This window comes from Pagrus major, chromosome 2 (genome assembly GCF_040436345.1).
Source record: "Pagrus major chromosome 2, Pma_NU_1.0".
Classification (NCBI taxonomy): Eukaryota; Metazoa; Chordata; class Actinopteri; order Spariformes; family Sparidae; genus Pagrus; species Pagrus major.
The window spans coordinates 33,411,530-33,433,030 of record NC_133216.1 but is presented as its reverse complement, the minus strand read 5'-3'; the positions used below and the strand labels follow the sequence as shown (position 1 = coordinate 33,433,030).

Genomic DNA, 21,501 nt, shown 5'->3' with positions numbered 1-21,501 from the left:
ACCCGAATCCACAGGAAGTTGTTATTTAATAAGTTGAGTATTCTTTGGCGTATCAAAATTCTTTTAATAACTTTTTGTCAGAAGGGTCCACTGATGCTGTGTGCAAAGTTTGGTGAAAATCGGTGAAATTGCCTGGGAGGAGTTCGAAAAAGTAGGTTTGCGACATTTCGCGAGCTAGCGAAAAAAAACGCTAGGCGCAAATGGGCGTGGCCTATATCAGGAGATTCAGCAAGATTCACTGAACGCGTGGATATAAGGTTTTTGAATGTGCGACAAAGTATGTGGGAGTTATTAGGCAAAAACGGTTTGTGTTGATAATAGCGCCACCTGCTGGTGATTTTTGGTGTGTGAGTTACAGATGCCAGTCTATACCGCCCCTATGAATTTCATATCCATAAGTGTTATGGTGTGGGCACAGTGCCAATTATAAAATGAAACTGCCACCAGAGCGCCACCTAGTGTCAGATCGGTAACACCTTCATCAGCTGTCCTCAGGAGGCCATTGGCAATGAGTGTACCAAGTTTTGTGTTAATCCGACCAACCGATGTCGAGATATTAAATACTTCAATTTAAATAGCGCCACCTAGTGGTCATCGGCCAAAATTTAGCACAGAGCCTTAGAGCATCATGAGGAAGTAGGATCCTGAGTTTGACGTCATTTGGACAAACCAATGTGGAGATATGCAACACTTCCTGTTTGGAACGAAATCTGCAGGAAGTTGTTATTTAATAACTTGAGTATTTTTTGGAATATCAAAATTCTTTTAATAACTTTTTGTCAGGAGGGTCCACAGATGCTGTGTGCAAAGTTTGGTGCAAATTGGTGAAATTGCCTGGGAGGAGTTCGAAAAAGTAGGTTTTCGACATTTCGTGAGCTAGCATAAAAACGGTAGGCGGAAATGGGCGTGGCCTATATCAGGAGATTCAGCACAATTCACTGAACACGTGGATACAAGGTTTTTGAATGTGCGACAAAGTATGTGGGAGTTATTAGCCAAAACGCACTTTCCTTATTACAGCGCCACCTAGCGGTGAAAATCCACAACGACAACAGATTATAAAATTTTTCGCCAGGTTTGATCTATATTCCAAGTTTGGTGACTTTTGGGGTATGTTCAGGCAGTGAAAAATGCGATCATTTTGGCCGAAAAATAATAATAATTAAAGCTGCAAGCAGCGATGAACGGGCCCTCGCAGTCCACGCGGGTCGGGGCGTGCTGCCGTCGGGGCGTGCTCCTTACCCGGACCCAATGCCCCGTTATTGTGCGCGCATGTCTTAACTGATAGCCGTCGTTACATGCTGCTGTTGTTACATGCTGCTGTTGGGGCTTGTTCATGCAACAACTTCCATAGAGGAATCAAAACTGATGGCAGTCCAGTTGTCATTTCGTCATTTAGCAATAAAAGCGCCACCTATTGGTTGATTTGCACGAAATTTTGTAGAAATGCTCATCGTGTCATGGAACACAATTGCCAAAAGTTTTGTGTTCATCGGACTGTATTTCATCAAGATACACAAGAATGTCTGTTTGACTACAATGCGCAGGAAATTGTTGTTTTATATTTTGGGCGTTGTGTGGACTAGCACATTTCTTTTAATAACTTTTTGTCAGGAGGGTCTACAGATGCTGCGTGCAAAGTTTGGTGCAAATCGGAGAAATTGCCTGGGAGGAGTTCGAAAAAGTAGGTTTGCGACATTTGGCGAATTTGCGAATGGAAATTCAGTGCGAACGTGGGCGTGGCCTACATCACACGGTTCGGCTGTATTCAGGGAACATATAGATATAATGTTTAACAATGTGCACCATATTATGTGGGAGTAATTAGCAAAAAACATTTTTTCTTGATAATAGCGCCACCTGCTGGTGATTTTTGGTGTGTGAGTTACAGGGGCCAGTCTATACCACCCCTATGAATTTCATATCCATAAGTGTTATGGTGTGGGCACAGTGCCAATTCTAAAATGAAACTGCCACCAGAGCGCCACCTAGTGTCCGATCGGTAACACCTTTGTCAGTTCTCCTCAGGAGGCCATTGGCAATCAGTGTACCAAGTTTTGTGTTAATCCGACCAACCAATGTCGAGATATAAAATACTTCAATTTAAATAGCGCCACCTAGCAGTCATGGGCCAAGATTTTGCACAGAGCCTTAGGGGCTCATGGGGAAGTAGTATCCTGAGTGTGACGTCATTTGGACAAACCAATGTGGAGATATGCAGGACTTCCTGTTGTGACCCGAATCCACAGGAAGTTGTTATTTAATAACTTGAGTATTCTTTGGAATATCAAAATTCTTTTAATAACTTTTTGTCAGGAGCGTCCACAGATGCTGTGTGCAAAGTTTGGTGAAAATCGGTGAAATTGCCTGGGAGGAGTTCGAAAAAGTAGGTTTGCGACATTTCGCGCGCTAGCGAAAAAAAACGGTAGGCGAAAATGGGCGTGGCTTATATCAGGAGATTCAGCAAGATTCACTGAACGCGTGGATATAAGGTTTTTGAATGTGCGACAAAGTATGTGGGAGTTATTAGCCAAAACACACTTTCCTTGAGTATAGCGCCACCTAGTGGTGAAAATTCACAACGACAACATATTATCAAATTTTTCGCCAAGCCTAATGACTTTGCCAAATAAAATCGCGTTTTCATTCACATTCAGGTGGTGAAAAATGCGATCATTTCGTCAGAAGAAAAATAACAAAAAATAATAATCATTCGAAAAACAATAGGGTCCTCGCAGTTTCACTGCTCGGGCCCTAATAATAATAATCATTCGAAAAACAATAGGGTCCTCGCAGGTTCCCTGCTCGGGCCCTAATTACAATAGGGTCCTCGCAGTTTCACTGCTCGGGCCCTAATTAAAGCTGCAAGCAGCGATGAACGGGCCCTCGCAGTCCACGCGGGTCGGGGCGTGCTGCTGTCGGGGCGTGCTCCTTACCCGGACCCATTGCCCCGTTATTGTGCGCGCATGTCTTAACTGATAGCCAAAAACGGTTTTGTGTTGATAATAGCGCCACCTGCTGGTGGTTTTTGGTGTGTGAGTTACAGATGCCAGTCTATACCACCCCAATCAGTTTCATATCCATAAGTGTTATGGTGTGGGCACAGTGCCACTTATGAAATGAAACTGCCACCAGAGCGCCACCTATTGTGAGATCGGTAACACCTTCGTCAGCTGTCCTCAGGAGGCCATTGGCAATGAGTGTACCAAGTTTTGTGTTAATCCGACCAACCAATGTCGAGATATAAAATACTTCAATTTAAATAGCGCCACCTAGTGGTCATGGGCCAAGATTTTGCACAGAGCCTTAGAGGCTCATGGGGAAGTAGTATCCTGAGATTCACATCATTTGGACACACCAATGTGGAGATATGCAACACTTCCTGTTTTGACTCGAATCCACAGGAAGTTGTTATTTAATAACTTGAGTATTCTTTGGCATATCAAAATTCTTTTAATAACTTTTTGTCAGGAGGGTCCACAGATGCTGTGTGCAAAGTTTTGTGCAAATTGGTGAAATTGCCTGGGAGGAGTTCGAAAAAGTAGGTTTGCGACATTTCACGAGCTAGCGAAAAAAAACGCCAGCGCAAATGGGCGTGGCCTCTATCAGGAGATTCAGCAGAATTCACAGAACGCGTGGATATAAGGTTTTTGAATGTGCGACAAAGTATATGGGAGTTATTAGCCAAAACACACTTTCCTTGATTGTAGCGCCACCTAGTGGTGAAAATTCTGAACGACAACAGATTATAAAATTTTTCGCCAGGTCTGATCTATATTCCAAGTTTGGTGACTTTTGGGGTATGTTCAGGCAGTGAAAAATGCGATCATTACGGACAAAGGAAAATAATAATAATTAAAGCTGCAAGCAGCGATGAACGGGCCCTCGCAGTCCACGCGCGTCAGGGCGTGCTGCCGTCGGGTCATGCTGTTGTCGTTACATGCTGCTGTCGAGGCTTGTTCATGCAACAACTTCCATAGAGGAAACAGAACTGAAGGCAGTGAAGCTGCTGTTTCGTCATTTAGCAATAAAAGCGCCACCTATTGGTCGATTTGCACGAAATTTTGTAGAAATGCTCATCTTGCCATGGAACACAACTGGGAAACGTTTTGTGTTAATCGGACTGTATTTCATCAAGATACACAAGAATGTCTGTTTGACGACAGTGTGCAGGAAATTGTTGTTTTATATTTTGGGCGTTCTGTGGACTAGCACATTTCTTTTAATAACTTTTTGTCAGGAGGGTCCACAGGTGCTGCGTGCAAAGTTTGGTGCAAATTGGAAAAATTGCCTGGGAGGAGTTCGAAAAAGTAGGTTTGCGACATTTGGCGAATTTGCGAATGGAAATTCAGTGCGAATGTGGGCGTAGCCTACATCACACGGTTCGGCTGTGTTCAGGGAACATATAGATATAATGTTTGACGATGTGCACCATATTATGTGGGAGTAATTAGCAAAAAACGTTTTTTCTTGATAATAGCGCCACCTGCTGGTGATTTTTGGTGTGTGAGTTACAGATGCCAGTCTATACCACCCCAATCAGTTTCATGTCCATAAGTGTTATGGTGTGGGCACAGTGCCAATTATAAAATGAAACTGCCACCAGAGCGCCACCTAGTGTCAGATCGGTAACCCCTTTGTCAGCTATCCTCAGGAGGGCATTGGCAATGAGTGTACCAAGTTTTGTGTTCATCCGACCAACCAATGTTGAGATATAAAATACTTCAATTTAAATAGCGCCACCTAGTGGTCGTCGGCCAAAATTTCGCACAAAGCCTTTGGGGCTCATGCGCAAGTAGTATCCTGAGTTTCACGTCATTTGGACGCACCAATGTGGAGATATGCAACACTTCCTGTTGTGACCCGATTCCACAGGAAGTTGTTATTTAATAACTTGAGTATTCTTTGGAATATCAAAATTCTTTTAATAACTTTTTGTCAGAAGGGTCCACAGATGCTGTGTGCAAAGTTTGGGGCAAATCGGTGAAATTGCCTGGGAGGAGTTCGAAAAAGTAGGTTTTTGACATTTCGCGAGCTAACGAAAAAAAACGATAGGCGGAAATGGGCGTGGCCTATATCAGGAGATTCAGCACAATTCACTGAACGTGTGGATATAAGGTTTTTGAATGTGCGACAAAGTATGTGGGAGTTATTAGCCAAAACGCACTTTCCTTGATTGTAGCGCCACCTAGTGGTGAAAATTCACAACGACAACAGATTATAAAATTTTTCGCCAGGTCTGATCTATATTCCAAGTTTGATGAGTTTTGGGGTATGTTCAGGCAGTGAAAAATGCGATCATTTGGGAAGAAGAAAAATAACAAAAAATTAAAGCTGCAAGCAGCGATGAACGGGCCCTCGCAGTCCACGCGGGTCGGGGCGTGCTGCTGTCGGGGCGTGCTCCTTACCCGGACCCATTGCCCCGTTATTGTGCGCGCATGTCTTAACTGATAGCCAAAAACGGTTTTGTGTTGATAATAGCGCCACCTGCTGGTGGTTTTTGGTGTGTGAGTTACAGATGCCAGTCTATACCACCCCAATCAGTTTCATATCCATAAGTGTTATGGTGTGGGCACAGTGCCACTTATGAAATGAAACTGCCACCAGAGCGCCACCTATTGTGAGATCGGTAACACCTTCGTCAGCTGTCCTCAGGAGGCCATTGGCAATGAGTGTACCAAGTTTTGTGTTAATCCGACCAACCAATGTCGAGATATAAAATACTTCAATTTAAATAGCGCCACCTAGTGGTCATGGGCCAAGATTTTGCACAGAGCCTTAGAGGCTCATGGGGAAGTAGTATCCTGAGATTCACATCATTTGGACACACCAATGTGGAGATATGCAACACTTCCTGTTTTGACTCGAATCCACAGGAAGTTGTTATTTAATAACTTGAGTATTCTTTGGCATATCAAAATTCTTTTAATAACTTTTTGTCCAAAGGGTCCACAGATGCTGTGTGCAAAGTTTTGTGCAAATTGGTGAAATTGCCTGGGAGGAGTTCGAAAAAGTAGGTTTGCGACATTTCGCGAGCTAGCGAAAAAAAACGCCAGCGCAAATGGGCGTGGCCTCTATCAGGAGATTCAGCAGAATTCACAGAACGCGTGGATATAAGGTTTTTGAATGTGCGACAAAGTATATGGGAGTTATTAGCCAAAACACACTTTCCTTGATTGTAGCGCCACCTAGTGGTGAAAATTCTGAACGACAACAGATTATAAAATTTTTCGCCAGGTCTGATCTATATTCCAAGTTTGGTGACTTTTGGGGTATGTTCAGGCAGTGAAAAATGCGATCATTACGGACAAAGGAAAATAATAATAATAATAATAATAATAATAATAATAATAATAATAATCATTACAATTACAATAGGGTCCTCGCAGTTTCACTGCTCGGGCCCTAATAATAATAATAATCATTACAATTACAATAGGGTCCTCGCAGTTTCACTGCTCGGGCCCTAACAATAAAGTACTATATACAATAAAATGCTTAAGTATAAAATAAAATAAAATACTGAAGTAAATAAAATAAAATGCTAAGGTATCGAGGAGTAAAGGTAAGGTAAGGTAAGGTGCAAGAGGATAAAGTGCAGTTTTATTTACATTAATAATAATTTAAAGCGTTATAAAGTCTGATGGCACCAGGTAGGAATGATTTAGCTTGTCCAGAGTTTTGTGGAGGGGGTGAGAGACATTGTCCATGATTGCCAGCAGTTTTGCCAACATCCTGTCCTCCACCACCTCCTCCAGGGTGACAAGCTTAGAGCCAACAACAGACCCTGCCAACAACAGACCCCCTGACCCTGCAATAACAGACTGATAGAACATCTGGAGCATCCGGTTGCAGACATTAAAGGACCTGAGCCGCCTCAGGAAGTAAAGCCGGCTCAGGCCCTTCTTGTAGACTGCCTCCGTGTTTGTAGACCACTCCAGTTTATTGTCCAGCACCACACCCAGGTATTTGTTTGTATCCACAATGTCAACGTCTGTCCCACCAATGCAGACTGGAGAGGGCGGGGGCTTGTTCCTCCTGAAGTCCACGACCATCTCTTTCGTCTTCACCATGCAGGTGGTTCTCCCCACACCACTTAACAAAATTGCCGACCAGGTCCTCGTACTCATCCTCCTTCCTGCCCTCTACACGGCCCACAATGGCCGTGTCATCAGAGAATTTCTGCAGATGACACGACTCCGTGCGGTACTTAAAGTCTGCAGTGTAGGTGCTGAAGAGGAAGGGAGACAGCACAGTTCCCTGGGGGGCGCCAATGTTGCTGATCAGACGGTAATCTCACAAACTGCGGTCTGTCCGTCAGATAGTCATCGACCCATGTGACGAGGGAAGAATCCACCTGCATGTTCTCCAGTTTGGCCTTCAGCAGCCTGGGCTGGATGGTGTTGAAGGCGCTGGAGAAGTGCCAAAGCACTGGCACTCTCTGAAGGTGGAGGCTCAGGTTGAAGAGGTGCTGGAGAACTCCACAGAGCTGGCTGGCACAGGCCTTCAGCACGTGAGGGCTGATGCGATATGTGTCCTGTTGCCTTCAGATGGATGTAGGGATATAGTGAACAGAAGGAGAAACTTTTCATACAGAATAAAGCAGCTGTGGACAGCAGATACTTTAGGAATCACTGTTCATTTACAGATCAATGCAGATTTAGGATTTATGGACTTTCCTACTTTAAACAGGTTCAGTGTTATTTTTCTAAGCTGAATCAAACACATCTACAAGTTGGAGAGTGTTTAGTTTATATTTTTGAGTATCATTCAATTATGCCTCATCTGAAAGAACACTGCCAACACAATCGCTGCCTAACCTTAACTACATGTTTTAATACCTAACTAATGATATCTTAACCATAATATCTGTGCCACACCCTTCATCCTTCCCTGATCTTAACCATACTGGGGTACAGTAGAATTTTAAGAATGTTAACATGCTGTCAATGAATCTGAACACGCTTGAAGGTTTACAGGGCATTAGTTTAGCATCTACATGTAGTAATACAATTTTTTGTTAAGCCAAAAAGAACAAAACACAAACAAATGTGTTTCTAAATTTACTCATCTACAATAGATTAGTATATAAATGTATTTAGAAATTATATTGTATATTTATACATATTAATAAAGTTTAGTTTCTGCTTTCTAGAGGTGTTATTATAGAATCAGTATAGGTAAACAATGAACTGTGGACTGTTTGAGTTCAATGTTTAATTTATTGACATAAAAAGAAAACTACTAAGTTGCATAGAGGTCCCTTATAATAATGTTTCATGCAAAAAACCTCCTGAACACTAAAGGAATGAGACTAATGACTACAGTCAGACTGTAAAAGAAAAAAGTAAAGGGTAAATCTGACCTATGACTTCTGTCACAAGTGGCCTGTTCTCCACACAAAGACATGACCAGTAAAGTTTTACATCATACAGTATAAGGTCTCACAAATATTAGCATTTAATGAGGCATTAGATAATGGAGATCATAATAAAGGATAATGACAAATAAAAACGCTACTCTGAATGTTGATAAACAATGTTAGTAAACAGTTATTTGGAGTCATAGTGTGGGTAGCCCAACTTAACATAAAGACTGGAAGCAGGGGAAACTGTGGAAAGTTCAAAAACTCACTAATTAACATTGTTTATCTCATTTGTTAATGTTAAAATGACAAATGTGGTTTTGGACAGTTATGGTGCTGCTGGAACTATTTCTTGTCCAATAAGACACAGATCTGGTTGCCAAGTAATGTATTTGAGCATAGGTTTTGGTTTTGATCTTTGTAGAGGCACGATGGCACAAAATCTGACAACCTCAAAGTGATAGCAAGACTCCGGGAGGGTGTGCACAGTCAGGTTCAGGTTAGGTGAGAAAAAATAAATAGTTTGTATGATGTGTGGTGTTACCTTGTCAGAAATCATTAGAGCCCCACTGATACTTTTGGGGCTGTTGATACTGATATTCCAGTATTGATTTATCAGCTGATATACACACATTTTTAGCAATGATTCCTGAAATGTGTTTACAAGACTTGCAACAAATATATGTAATGGAGGCAGGATATTTTACAGTTTAACAATAAACTGTTTTGTCTAAAATGGCGCCAGAAACGGTAAACTTACTGGGAATTTAATTATTATTAATAATCCTGAGTATCTTTTTCTGCATTAAAAAAAAAAAGAAGAGTTTTCATATCAACGTATATTGGGCAACATATACACCAATACAATATATCTGTAGGGCTCTCGAAGTTAAGTGTTTATAGATGTTCCCAACACCCAACCTGGAAAGCCACATGAAAGCTGGCCATCATAGAGAGGGGAGACACGTTGGGGATCGTTGGGGATAATGGTGCATGTTCTCACGGTCTCTCCTGAAAGAAAGTCATAGTGTTTGATGAAGAATACTGGCCACTAAGTAGTTCCAGCACAAATCTTCCCTAAACCATTTTTACATTTCTGCACATGTACGAATTCAACAAATGAGAAACAACATGTTAACAAGGGTTTTGTTTTTGTTTTTGTTTTTGTTTATTTCAGGCAGGGCCAAGGTTAGCTGTTTCCCCCTGCTTCCAGCCTTCATGCTAAGCTAGGCTACCCATGTCCTGACTCCAGCTCTGATCTTCTCCCATTCATCCTCTCATCTCACTCTTATAGAAGAGAAACGATAGCAAGGCAGTAGATGGGAGATTAATGCAGTAAAAAGAGAAGTTAAGTAAACTAAAAGAGAGGAAGAGGGAATTTGTTTTTGCTGGCAGGGGACCTAAAAATGGAAGCAATAAGAGGCTGTCCCTGGTGTTTGCGGGGCCTTTCCATCAGTGCAGCACTACTCCAACAGCCAGCACACTATATCTGATAAGAGTTAATGAAATCAGAGAGGAAGGAAAGGCTACGGAATACAGATGATCGACAAAGATGAATAAAGGCAGGGAAAGCTTTTATTACGGTCTCTTCATGAATCTCATTGGTGGAATGTAAACACAAGACAGCCAAGTGGACAGGTCTCAGAAAATTTTGCTTTCCCAGTGTCGCAAGTGTAATTACTTTGATGTTTGTCAAAATTAAACCCCTAAGTGGAGGGCCTGAACCTGATGCTATGTTCCTGGTAATGAGCAGAGCAATGCCAACAGGCCTGCCAGGTTCCAGTTACCCCACATGAGAACTCATTTGAGTTGCTGGAAACATTTCCTCCAGGAAGGCATCCCTTGGTTTCAAGCTTGAATAAAAACAAAATCTTCATGAGGGCTGCACAATTGCAATATGGCTGAATCACAGAAGCTGCAATTTTTTTAAATGGGTAAAATGTGTGACAAAAACAACATTGCAATGAAGTACTGTGGTCCTGCCCTGCCAATCGTGTTCTCTAGACAGAAGAAAGTGTTTGCTTGGTACAGACCCCAACAAATGTCACGCTGACTTTAATAATTTTTTCATTAAAAAGAAAAAATTGTGATGCAAATAGACTAATCACTAATCGTGAATAATATTGCACTCGTAACAGAGTGCTGCAGAGATAAGTCCTAAAACCCTTAAAAAAGTGAATGATCATGTTTGCAGTTCCTAATTTTTATGTCTAAAAGTTGTATTAAAGCCATCTATATGCAAGTCTGGTGTCAAGGTTAAAACACAGTAAAAATTGGGCTGTCAGTGCAAACTTAGTTGTAGTCTAATTAAAGATGTTGATTAAATCTTCCCATTTAGATCATATTTTACAGGGATTTGCAATACTGAGTTTCAAGTGAGAAATTTGAAAAATGACAGCAAGCCCTTATTTGTACATTGTAGAGAATAAAATGTGTCTATAGAAAAAACAAAAAAACAAAAAAAGAAACGGATAAATAGGGTTCAAACAAGGGGGCCCACCACTCTACCTGTTACATTTGATATACCTTCTTTTTGTAAAGGAGTGTGTTGATTTCTTTAGCTTATGCACTTTGGTTCACAACTCTGTTCTGGCTCTAAGTGTTTACACATGTGCTTTACAGCAGTATGCACACTGTCTTATTTAACATTAATGTATAAAACTGTTCCCATTATGATGTTCTTGAGGTTTCTTGTTGGCAGTTCACAACCTATATAGTTCCATGTTTATGACATTTTAGATGAATCATTAAATTTTCTTACGTGATCAAATATCAAACAGTAGCAGACAACAGAATCTAAACATTTCAAGATCCTTTTGGCTAGAAGTGGCTTACAGACAGTCGACTAAATTAGGGCTTTATCTAACTGAGGCGTCCAAATGACATCTTTTGCTTGCAGGGTTCCCTTTCAAGTCAATGGGTCTTTTGTTGAATTTTCGGATAAATGCCTAAAATAAGGTCTGTGGTTAACACAAGCTTAAAAGATTTTAAGGCTTTGTGACATGAAACACACTAGTAAATACCCCTTGTTTACATGTCTCAAAAAAGGTGGTTTCTAACAGGTGGCTAAGTGGGACTACGGAAGTTGTTGGGAATATATAACGACATTATGGTGAACACGGAGTCTACTCACCAGTCCATCTTTACAGGCCAACTTTAGTTGCAAACTATTCAAACTTTAACTTTGCAACTCGTAAATTTATCAATCTATAGTATCTATAGTATAGTATCTAAAGTGTTAATACTATGGCGTGGAAAGATGCTTAGTGGTGGTGACAATGAAGTCATGCAACTGCGAAGTAGTTCGATTATGGCCTCACATTAGCTTTTTACTGGCGATTGCATTTATATCTCAAAAATCACAAACGTGGTGTTCATCTATGAAGATTATCTTGCTGAACAAAACCTTTAACTATCATAGACTTGTGTTTGCAGCAGAGCTTATTTTCTGCAATATTCCAAAAAACAATTCAAAAATCTGATTGACTTCTGTCGAGGGAACCATGGCCTACAAAAATGCATCATCCCTGCACCACTCTATATCTGTCAAAAAAATGTTTTTACATTTTTTTTACAGCCCTTCTCTTTGTGGGTTTTATACTCATGATATATATGATAGTGTCATATCATCTACACATCTCTCATCATTAAGTCATAACAGTGATCCTATGAAATGATCGCTGAGAACTGAGGACAGTGTCAGAATTTTTTATCCAAATTCTCATAAAAAGGAACAGCAACAAACCACCAATTAAAATATGTCATACAGTGAAACTGTTAGGGCCCTTAGACATAAACACATGCATACCACTGTGATGTGTATACTCTGCCATTTTAAAATTAATTTTAAAGAAACAGCAATAGGTCCAAAGCATTATTTTTATTTTCCTACTTCTTCACATGTTCCTACTTCTTCACTACTTGAATAGTGCAAAATCTGTAAGATCATTGTTACTGCACAGTGTGTAGGGGCCTTTAAGGCCAGTGTATCCTTGAAACAAAGTCACATTTTGTTCACATAAAAAAAGTGACAGAACTAGTTGTGTGAAGAATGAAAAGAAGCTTGAGAGAACAGCAGCACATCCCAAATCTTCAGAAGCTGTCTGATTTTCTTACTAGCAACATCATTTTAAGCATAAACTGGCCAGTTTAGTGTAGGAGCTTTCCCTTTTTTATTTGTTTGCTGATATATGAGAGGTTGAAATTGTCCTTTTATTGACAGACTGACATCACCCTGATTTTATTCTGCGTACTTCTCTTCCTGATAGTTCCCATTTAGAGCCATGTTTGTGGTGTTTTTGAACCTCTAATTTTACCTTCCGCTTACTTTCTTGCAATCCCAATTGGAGTTTAGCTCATAATTTATCATGGATGAAGTATGCGCAAGTGACTACATAGGAGGCTGAGGCATAATTTTTTCTAATTGCATTTCAGTCTAAGTATTTTTATTTGAAATTTTTTTAATATTTTGATAATTTTATATATTAAAAAATGTACTTATTGTATGTTTAAAAAAACATTTCTGTGATTCCTCAGCATACCACTAGAGGGAGCTCTATTATTTGAGAATAGCTGTTCTAAGACATTTAAAAACTGAATATCAGCATCAACTATCAACTTAAGCAGCTTCTGCCCTATAATATTAAATATCTAAAGCTCAGTAATGGGTAGAATGAACAATGATTCTGCTGTTAAACCCTGAAACTTAATGTTTGACCCCGGGTGCACTGGAGGAAAGAACACGTGATCATCAGAATCACAATGGTTCATCATCTGACAAACATGAATTAGCATTAGATTTGCATGGGAATCTGCCTATGACACAAAAGATATTGTGTTGGCAAAGAAGAAAGGCCTGATGGACCTCATGGAGCATTCAAAATGGTAAGCATGATCCTCTGAGGAGTATGACTGTGACAAAGAAATTGTATGCTAAAGTTGAATTTAGCTATTTCATGTGTGCAAGAAAGGCCTGAAAGTGATCAATAAATCATCCTCAGAGTATCGACAAGCAATTTCCTGAAATTAGCCATCATCTGATTTCTATAAATATCTCTTGTCATGAACCAAAGTGTTCGGCAGACAGACACTGACATCAGTATGTTTATGATCAAAATACACATCACCCTTATAAGCTCAGATCTCACATCACTTTTCCTAATTTTCTGTCTTGCTGTCTTTCTTACCGTCTCTTGCAGAAGTAGCTCGTAACGACACCTGCCCTGAGCTCCCAGAGATCTCTAATGGCTGGAAGAGTACGTCTCACCCTGAGCTGGTTCAGGGCACTGTGGTGACCTACCAGTGTTATCCTGGCTATCAGGTGGTGGGGGCCGAGCTGCTCATGTGCCAGTGGGACCTCACCTGGAGTGGTGACCTACCAAGCTGTGAGAGAGGCAAGTACAAAAATATTGCAACTGCTCCTGCATTATCCACTTGAGGTGGGAAAGATGATAAATACAAGCTTAGTACCAGAAAGTGTCCACGTCGCTTTTAGCACCATGTGGGAGATAATATTGGGAGATCATTTCAGATAAATCCAATCTAATGTCAAAAGTTAAATTCAGTTTTAATTTTACTTGAACCTTATTGTTAACCCGTCTAGGACATGTCAGTTAGCCTTGACATATCACATTTTCACAACACAAACACATATTGTGGCCAAAATAATTCACAAATACAATATTACAGATGGAGTCTAGGTCTCATCTGTCATCTCCGTTGACACGAAGTTGCGCTGCAGCAATAGCCACACACTGTGGTAGTAGCTTGCTAGCTAGTTATTGCATCTTCTTCTTTTTTCTGTTTAATCGCTAATGGCAACCAGCATTAAGGTGCATTACTGCCACCCACTGTGACAAAGTGAGAATGGAAAGAATTGAAATTATTTAAGAGGTTATTTGGATTATTTACATTTTATCATTTATCATATTTACATATTATCATGTGTTTTATTAACACAATATCAATATTTCACTTTTAAATACAATATTATCACAATTATTGTCAATATCAGTTTATCTTGACACCCTTACTTGACATTAACGTAGGATTCAAAGTGTTCTTTAAATCACCACATAGAGATGATGCTCATTAGCTCTGTCACCTTACAAGTAATTAAATCAATTGAGAGCTGTCTGATCTCAATCAAGTAGTACAATTCCAGGTAAAAACTAGAATGGCACTAAGTAGAGCATATGCCTCCCCTATGGCCCAACAGTCACATTTAATTTAATCAAGCTAATCCAATATCAAACTGGATAGCCTTATATCACTCTAAATTGCAACCACCTGTGACCGCAGGCCGTGACAAGGGCCAGATTTGTGAGGTGTTAAATTACACCGACCCTTTAATACTCAAACCCACCAAAAGCCCACAGATTATTTATGACGATACATATGATAGTAAATGATGGACTGGGACAAGGAATTCCCCAAAGACTACAATTTTTATTGTACATAAATATTTTCTTTTTCAAAGATATTAAAAGTAGAAAATGTATTAACTAGTCAATTAAAATGGTAAAAACAGAATGTATGTGCAACTACTTACAAGGCAGACTGCAGTAAGGATAATGCTAAAAGGAGAAGTAGCAGTGGCTGCAGACAAGTGAGGGGGTGGATTTATTTGGGATAGCATAATTGGAATTAGAGATTAGAGAGAACATGTTAGATCCCATAATTAGCTGATTTTTTTGGCCACTCATGAGGAGTAGAAGCAAGCTGTAAACACAACATTAAGGTTTCAATTAGGAGAGACTTTTATTAGAAATGAAACGAGTGAGAGGATATGAAGAATTTTTTATTGTGAGCAGCAGGAATAGACTTTGGCGCTTAGGCCTCGGCAAGAAGTAGATTACCATGGGAAGCAGTCTGACAAGTTTGGTTTTTCAGGTATGAAGGAGACTTTCCCCTTAAAATAAGGTATAGCATACCTTGTGATTGGATTAAGAGGAGAATGAGCTGAAGAAGATTATGGAAAGTGGCAGACTTTGTTTGTGATATGGAGGGCGTGCGTCTTCCTGACTGAACTTTTGCTAAGCTTCATATTGAGTTGATCGCGCTTGTTAACAAACAGTTGCATATTTACACATCCAGCAGTTATGGAGCAACATTAGCATTTATTAAGAGTCATGTTTCTGGGCACCTAATGTGTGGAAGTTCAATATTCACTGTCATTTTTGGTCTCTGCCAATTCCTGAGGGAGTGTCTGGCTCTTGAGCTGCTAAATTCTCCATACAGCTAAACAATTAGCTGAAACTCACTATAATGCTCTGTAAAGCTGCAGATTCAGCTGATAGTTCTCTGTGGGTTCATGGCTACCTGAGAGTCTGTCAATATTGTCACACTGTTTTCCCATTGTTATTTCATATATTATTATCATAAAAATATAAATATGGTTGCTTTAAGTTCACTTCACACAGAAAAGTACCTGAACAGGAGTCCTATATAGGGCAGTATATGCTTCATGACATGTGTTACGACCCAGCTCGTCAACGGGAAGAGAAGTAACATAACACCAGGTGTATTTGGTAATTTAAGGTTATTTATTCAGCAAGAAGACGGAATGTAAACAAAATACAAACAACAAAGGCAACTCTAAAAGGATAAAGGGCCTGAGAGTGCTGTTTAACTCAAATAAACAAATAAAACCAAAAGAGGACCCGTAAAAGGCAAGTTACTACACTTAACAGAAACAAAAAGGAAAAAAGAACCTCCCTGTCTATTTCCAAATCCGAAACAGTCAAAAACAGCAGTGATACTGAGTGATACAATCACAAGTGGTAAGCTGTAGGTACAGGTGTGAATGCCCAACATTTAGCAGTTTATTGAAAACACTCAACCAACTCTCAATCAATCTTGAAAAAATATATGGTAAACATGTCAATACAGAAAACATTAGCTTACTTCTTTGTTGCCTTCTTCCTTAAAAAAAAATCAGGAAATTTTGTGAGTTGTCAAGTCAGGAGAAACTTAATAAACTTTGTGAAACGCTGCCTCTGAGAAATTTGTAATTATTGTAATTTATCAAACGTAGTAGAAACTAGAAAAATTGCATTTCCTGCGAAAATACAGTGTGAATGCTGACGGCTGAAGGGATTTTGGAAAAACTGCTGAATTTACTAGAAAAAACTTGCCTGAAATGCACAAAACTAGAAGAATGAATGGTCAAGATTTGACAGGAAAAGCTGAATTTTTCAAAAGCTGAAAAGGCAGACAGGCTGAAAAGTAATAGGCTAATTGGGCTAAAAAAGCTGAAGATTTTAATCGCTGAACGGTTTCTCTAGCTGAACATAAAGCTGAATATTTTGATAGTTGAACGGTTTCTCTAGCTGAACATAAAGCTGAATATTTTGATAGTTGAACAGTTTCTCTAGCTGAACATAAAGCTGAATATTTGAAAAAGCTGAAAAGGCAGAAAGCTGAAAAGTACAAGGCTGAAAGCTGAACGATTTGACAGCTGAATGGTTTCTCTAGCTGAACATAAAGCTGAAGTAGTAGCAGAACCAAAGTTGAAAAATTCCCCATAAGAATGAATGGGAAAACACCTCCCAAACTCCTGCGAGTCTAGAGAAAAGTGTAATGTTTCTGGCCAAAATATTTATATACTGAGTAACAGGGGACATTGCTGAACCCTGTGATGTGTTTTTTTATTTCTGTAGAGTGAAAAATGCGCTAGAGCGAGAGACAAAACAGGTACCGTCTGCTCTAAACCAGAAATTTAGGCTCAAAATTAACATTGCGGCTTATGGGGGAGTTGCTGGAGTGCTTGTTGCTCTAGGGCTTCTACAGCCAAAAGTGTAAGTCCTACATCTGAAATAAGACCATCATCTGAAAGCCAACAAGATTTCCTACATTTCTATGTATATAGTGTCTATGTGAAGTAAAAGATGTGGGATCCAAATCAAGCTGAAGATACGTTTTTCCAGCTGCTCTCCACTCTAGCGATGATGTCACGCACTCTAGCTCACGCAATACACACCCATTATAAAACCAGAAGACAAGCTAAAAATCCTTAAAACTAAAACTGTGATTATTTCAAAACCGTAAAAGATTTTAAAAAGCTGAATACATGGCCAATATTTAAAAGTCTTGTAACTCTTTAAAAATTGGAATGGTGTCTGTAGCTACTGTTCCCAAGTGTGAGGGATGAGAAGAGGTTGAAAGACGTGGTCACTTCCATTGTAATTTTTTTTTTGAAAAAGCTGAATATTTGAAAAAGTTGAAAGGTCAGAAAGCTGAACATTTTGATAGAACAGTTTCTCTAGCTGAATGTATGCTGAAGTAGTAGCAGAATGAAATTTGAAAAATTCCCCATAAGGATGAATGGGATCATTTTTGCAGAAAAAGCTGAATATTTCCAAAAGTATAAAAGATAGAAAAGCCAAAAATAAAAAGCCACCATGTCCTTAAAAAGCTGAACATTCTGATAGCTGAATGGTTTCTGTAGCTCAAAATTTGTAGGAGTAGAAAAGAGCTGAAAAACATACGGAAGAAGGACAATAGTGTGAATGCTGCATTCACACTAATAATAATAATAATATTAATAAATTCCAGAAGGACAATAAAGATATCAGACTGACTCTACATTGTCCATTATACAGCAATATCTATCTAAAGTTTGCTAACATTAGCCACAATACGATACTAGTCATATCAGACCGAGTAGTCCATGTTGCAGCAAAATTATATAGCTTTACTATTCCCAAATGTTGAGTGTTATGTAAATATGTTACACATATTACTGTGTGTATTGTTTGAATGTTTTTACTTACTTGCAAATTATTTTTTGTGTAATATGAGAATGCCGTCTCAGTTGTTTCTGTCTTTTAGCCTGTACCTCGATAATCCTCAACTTGTTTGCTCAGACTTCATACTTCAATATTAGATTCACAATTGGTACATCTTTATCTCTCTTATCCCTTTTCACTTGTAACAAAGTGTTTTAGACCAGCTGGGTTGGTAAACATGACTGTAAACATGACTTGTTTTCTGATGTTTAGTTCATGTAATGTCTTTTTGTCTAGGTGAGACAAAGGGAGACAGAAGACCAGAAAGACAGAAAACGTATATTGACGATAACCAACCTTCTGTCGTTGTCTGTCCATCCAGTGGTGTCTTGTGCTGATCCTGGAAAGGTGGAGCACAGCAGGCGGATACTTTCGGGCCCCCATTTCACTGTGGGTTCAACCATCCAGTACATCTGCAGCAAGGGCTTCACTTTGTCTGGAAACAGCCTCCTGACCTGCTTCGACCGAGGATCCTTGGGCCCCAAGTGGAACCAAAAGCTGCCTAGATGCCTGCGTATGTACGACTTAAAGTGTCTCTCAAGGACTGCATAGTTACAGCAGACAATGCCTTTAAATCATGAGACACCAAAATTCCACTTAATAGAGTGCCCCAGGAATGAGTTGCTCTCTTTTTCTGGCTTTCTCTTTTTCCTTCTCTTTTTAAAAACAGTTCCTAAATGCATCCAAAATAGGCAAACAAACTATTTATGAATAGTCTTCAAAAGGGAGGCAGGTTCTGGCCAAATTAAGCTTTTTCAAATCAAGTTTTGTCTTTAACTTTCAAACTTAATAATTACAGAGGCTGCTTTCAGTTTTTTAAATGTGTCCATGTGCTCAGTAATGTCACTGCAGCGAATATCATGGCACATCCAACTAGCAAAACTTAAAGCTGTAATTATAAGCTTGGCAGGACAGAGCAAATTCAGATGAAATATAAATAAACTATTAGCTTCTGAATTAATGAATGATGGAGCACAGGAGGATCGTGTGACTCAGGGGCGTATTTAGTCATTTGGGGGCCCAAGGCAAACCCAGTCATTGGGGCCCTCCACATCCTCGAACTGCACTGACAAAAGTTTTATTCTCACCTCAACACAAGGTCTTCAATGTGGGCAGCAGCAAGTAGGTTCAGCCTGGATATTGTTGTATCAACATTGATCAATGTGACTACTAAACTGCCACTTTGTCCTGCTTTTGAAATCTGTTACAATTATCTGACAGCTTCAGTTACTAGTTACATAACCGTTTTTATATGTCCCCCTGTCCAGTAAATAACATTTATCACCAAACAAAGATTTTGAATCAACTAAAAAGTGTGTATTTGAGAAAATCCTCCTATTTCCTGAGCTAGATAAAGTCCTTAAAATCCTTCTTGAGGATTATTATCTAACAAGTGAATCATCTCAACGCTTTTACTGTAATTGATAAGAACATTAATCAACATTTAATATAGTTTACCATTTCGACCGCTTTAATACTCACATCTTTGGGATGAAAAGCTTCACTCGTGTCACTCTGCAATTCATCTCCTCCTCCGCTGACACTGACAGCAGTGCTACTACTGACAAGAGCGTCTGGCTCTTGCTGTTGTCGAGTACCTACATTCGGTGTCACTGAAAAAGGTTGACACCTTTGGTAGTTTTGATAAAAACTGTTTACTTTCCTCTCGCCTTCTCCTCTTCTCCGCTCCACTGGGGTAACTCCGCTTCATTTTTCTCAACTCAAAACCTCTCAAAACCGCGCCAACAAGTTTGTTTTGCTACCGTCTTCCTGAATCAAGCCCGCACATGCGCAGTAACATGGAATAGTCCATTGCATGAGAAGGGAGGGGGGAGCAGTCGAAACGATCATGATAGATTAAGTATTTTTAAGCGCGCGAATTAAAACTAAAACAATAATAATAGCTTTAAAATCGAAGACAACTTTATTAATCAGTTTTTATGAGACGTTTGGGGGCCCCTGGAAATCTCGGGGCCCCAGGCAATTGCCTGTGTTTGCCTAATGGTAAGTCCGCCCTTGGATGTGCGGCAGAACATGAATTAACATTAGAATCTGGCGGAGCCCCTATGAAAGCTGCTCACTGGTGTATGAAGCCAAAAAAGCTTGACTTCCCAGGTATAAAATTACCTCCGTATTGTGAGGCCAATAGAGCATTCGCACCAACCAAGCCAGCTAACTATTTAGGTGGTAGCGTAATTGCTGCAAATCTTTATCTGTTAAAATGCTGTGCACATGTCTTCTAAACCAGCTGCACACCAAATACTTGACTCTTAACCAGTCAAATTTGCCCTGAGAAGCACTCGATCCTTATCAAACAAGACCTTCTTTGCGATGATTAATTTAGCAGCCAATTACAGTATTTGAACTTTGTATTTGTAATAGAGACTTGGCTTACCATTGGTGATCTCACCTGGTTGTGCCCACATACAGTGCCTGTAAAAAGTATCACCCTTAATTGTTTTTCTCTTTTATTGCTTTTATAAATGGAATCATGGTCAATATGCAAGAAAAATTACAAAAAAATACTTGTTTATGTCAAAGTGAAAACAGATTTCTACAAAGTAATGTCAGTTCATTTAAAATTTATAATGTAAAATAAGTGATTGTATAAGCATTCACCCCCTTCAAGTCAGTATTTAGTAGATGAACCTATGGCCTCAATCATAGCACTGAGTCTGTGTGGATAGGTCTCAGTCAGTCCTGCACATCAGGATGCTACAATTTTACTCCATTCTTCTTTGCAAAACTGCTCAGGCCCTGTCAAGTTGCACAGTAATCGGGCGTTAACAGCCTTTTTCAAGTCCAGCCATAAATTCTCTATTGGATTGAGGTCTGGGCTTTGACTTGGCCACTCCGGAGCATTCACTTTGTTGTCTTTAAACCATTTCTGTATAGTTTTCGCTGTATGCTTCGGCTGATTGACTCACTGGAAAATAAATCTTCTCCCAAGTCATAGTTCTCTTGTCATTTTACCCTTTACCTGCCTGCTGCTGAGAAGCATCCCCACAGCATGATGCTACCACCACCATGCTTCACTGTGGGGATGGTGTGTTTGTGGTGATGTGCAGTGTTTTGTGTCTAGTCTGATATCCAAAAAGCTCCATTTTGGTCTCATCAGACCAAAGAACCTTCTTCCAGTTGACCTTGGAGTCTCCCACATGCCTTTAGGTGAACTCTAGTGGAGATTTAATGAGCTTTCTTAAACAGTGGCTTTCTCTTGTCCACTCTCCCATAAAGCTTTGACTGGTGAAGAACCAGGGCAACAGTTGCTGAATGCAGAGTCTCTCCCATCTCAGCTGCCATCATTAAGTCCTCCAGAGAAGTTGCAGGTGTCTTGGTGGCCTCCCT

General features: G+C 39.8%; 1 protein-coding gene across 1 annotated transcript in view; it reads left to right on the top strand.

Moving 5' to 3' along the window:
* sez6b (seizure related 6 homolog b) overlaps nt 1-21,501 on the top strand; it is a 186,575-nt gene that overhangs the window by 147,370 nt on the left and 17,704 nt on the right. The window contains exons 10-11 of the mRNA XM_073495562.1: nt 13,564-13,758; nt 18,476-18,667. Coding sequence (XP_073351663.1) covers nt 13,564-13,758; nt 18,476-18,667 — 387 coding nt within the window. The remainder of the gene's footprint in view (nt 1-13,563; nt 13,759-18,475; nt 18,668-21,501) is intronic.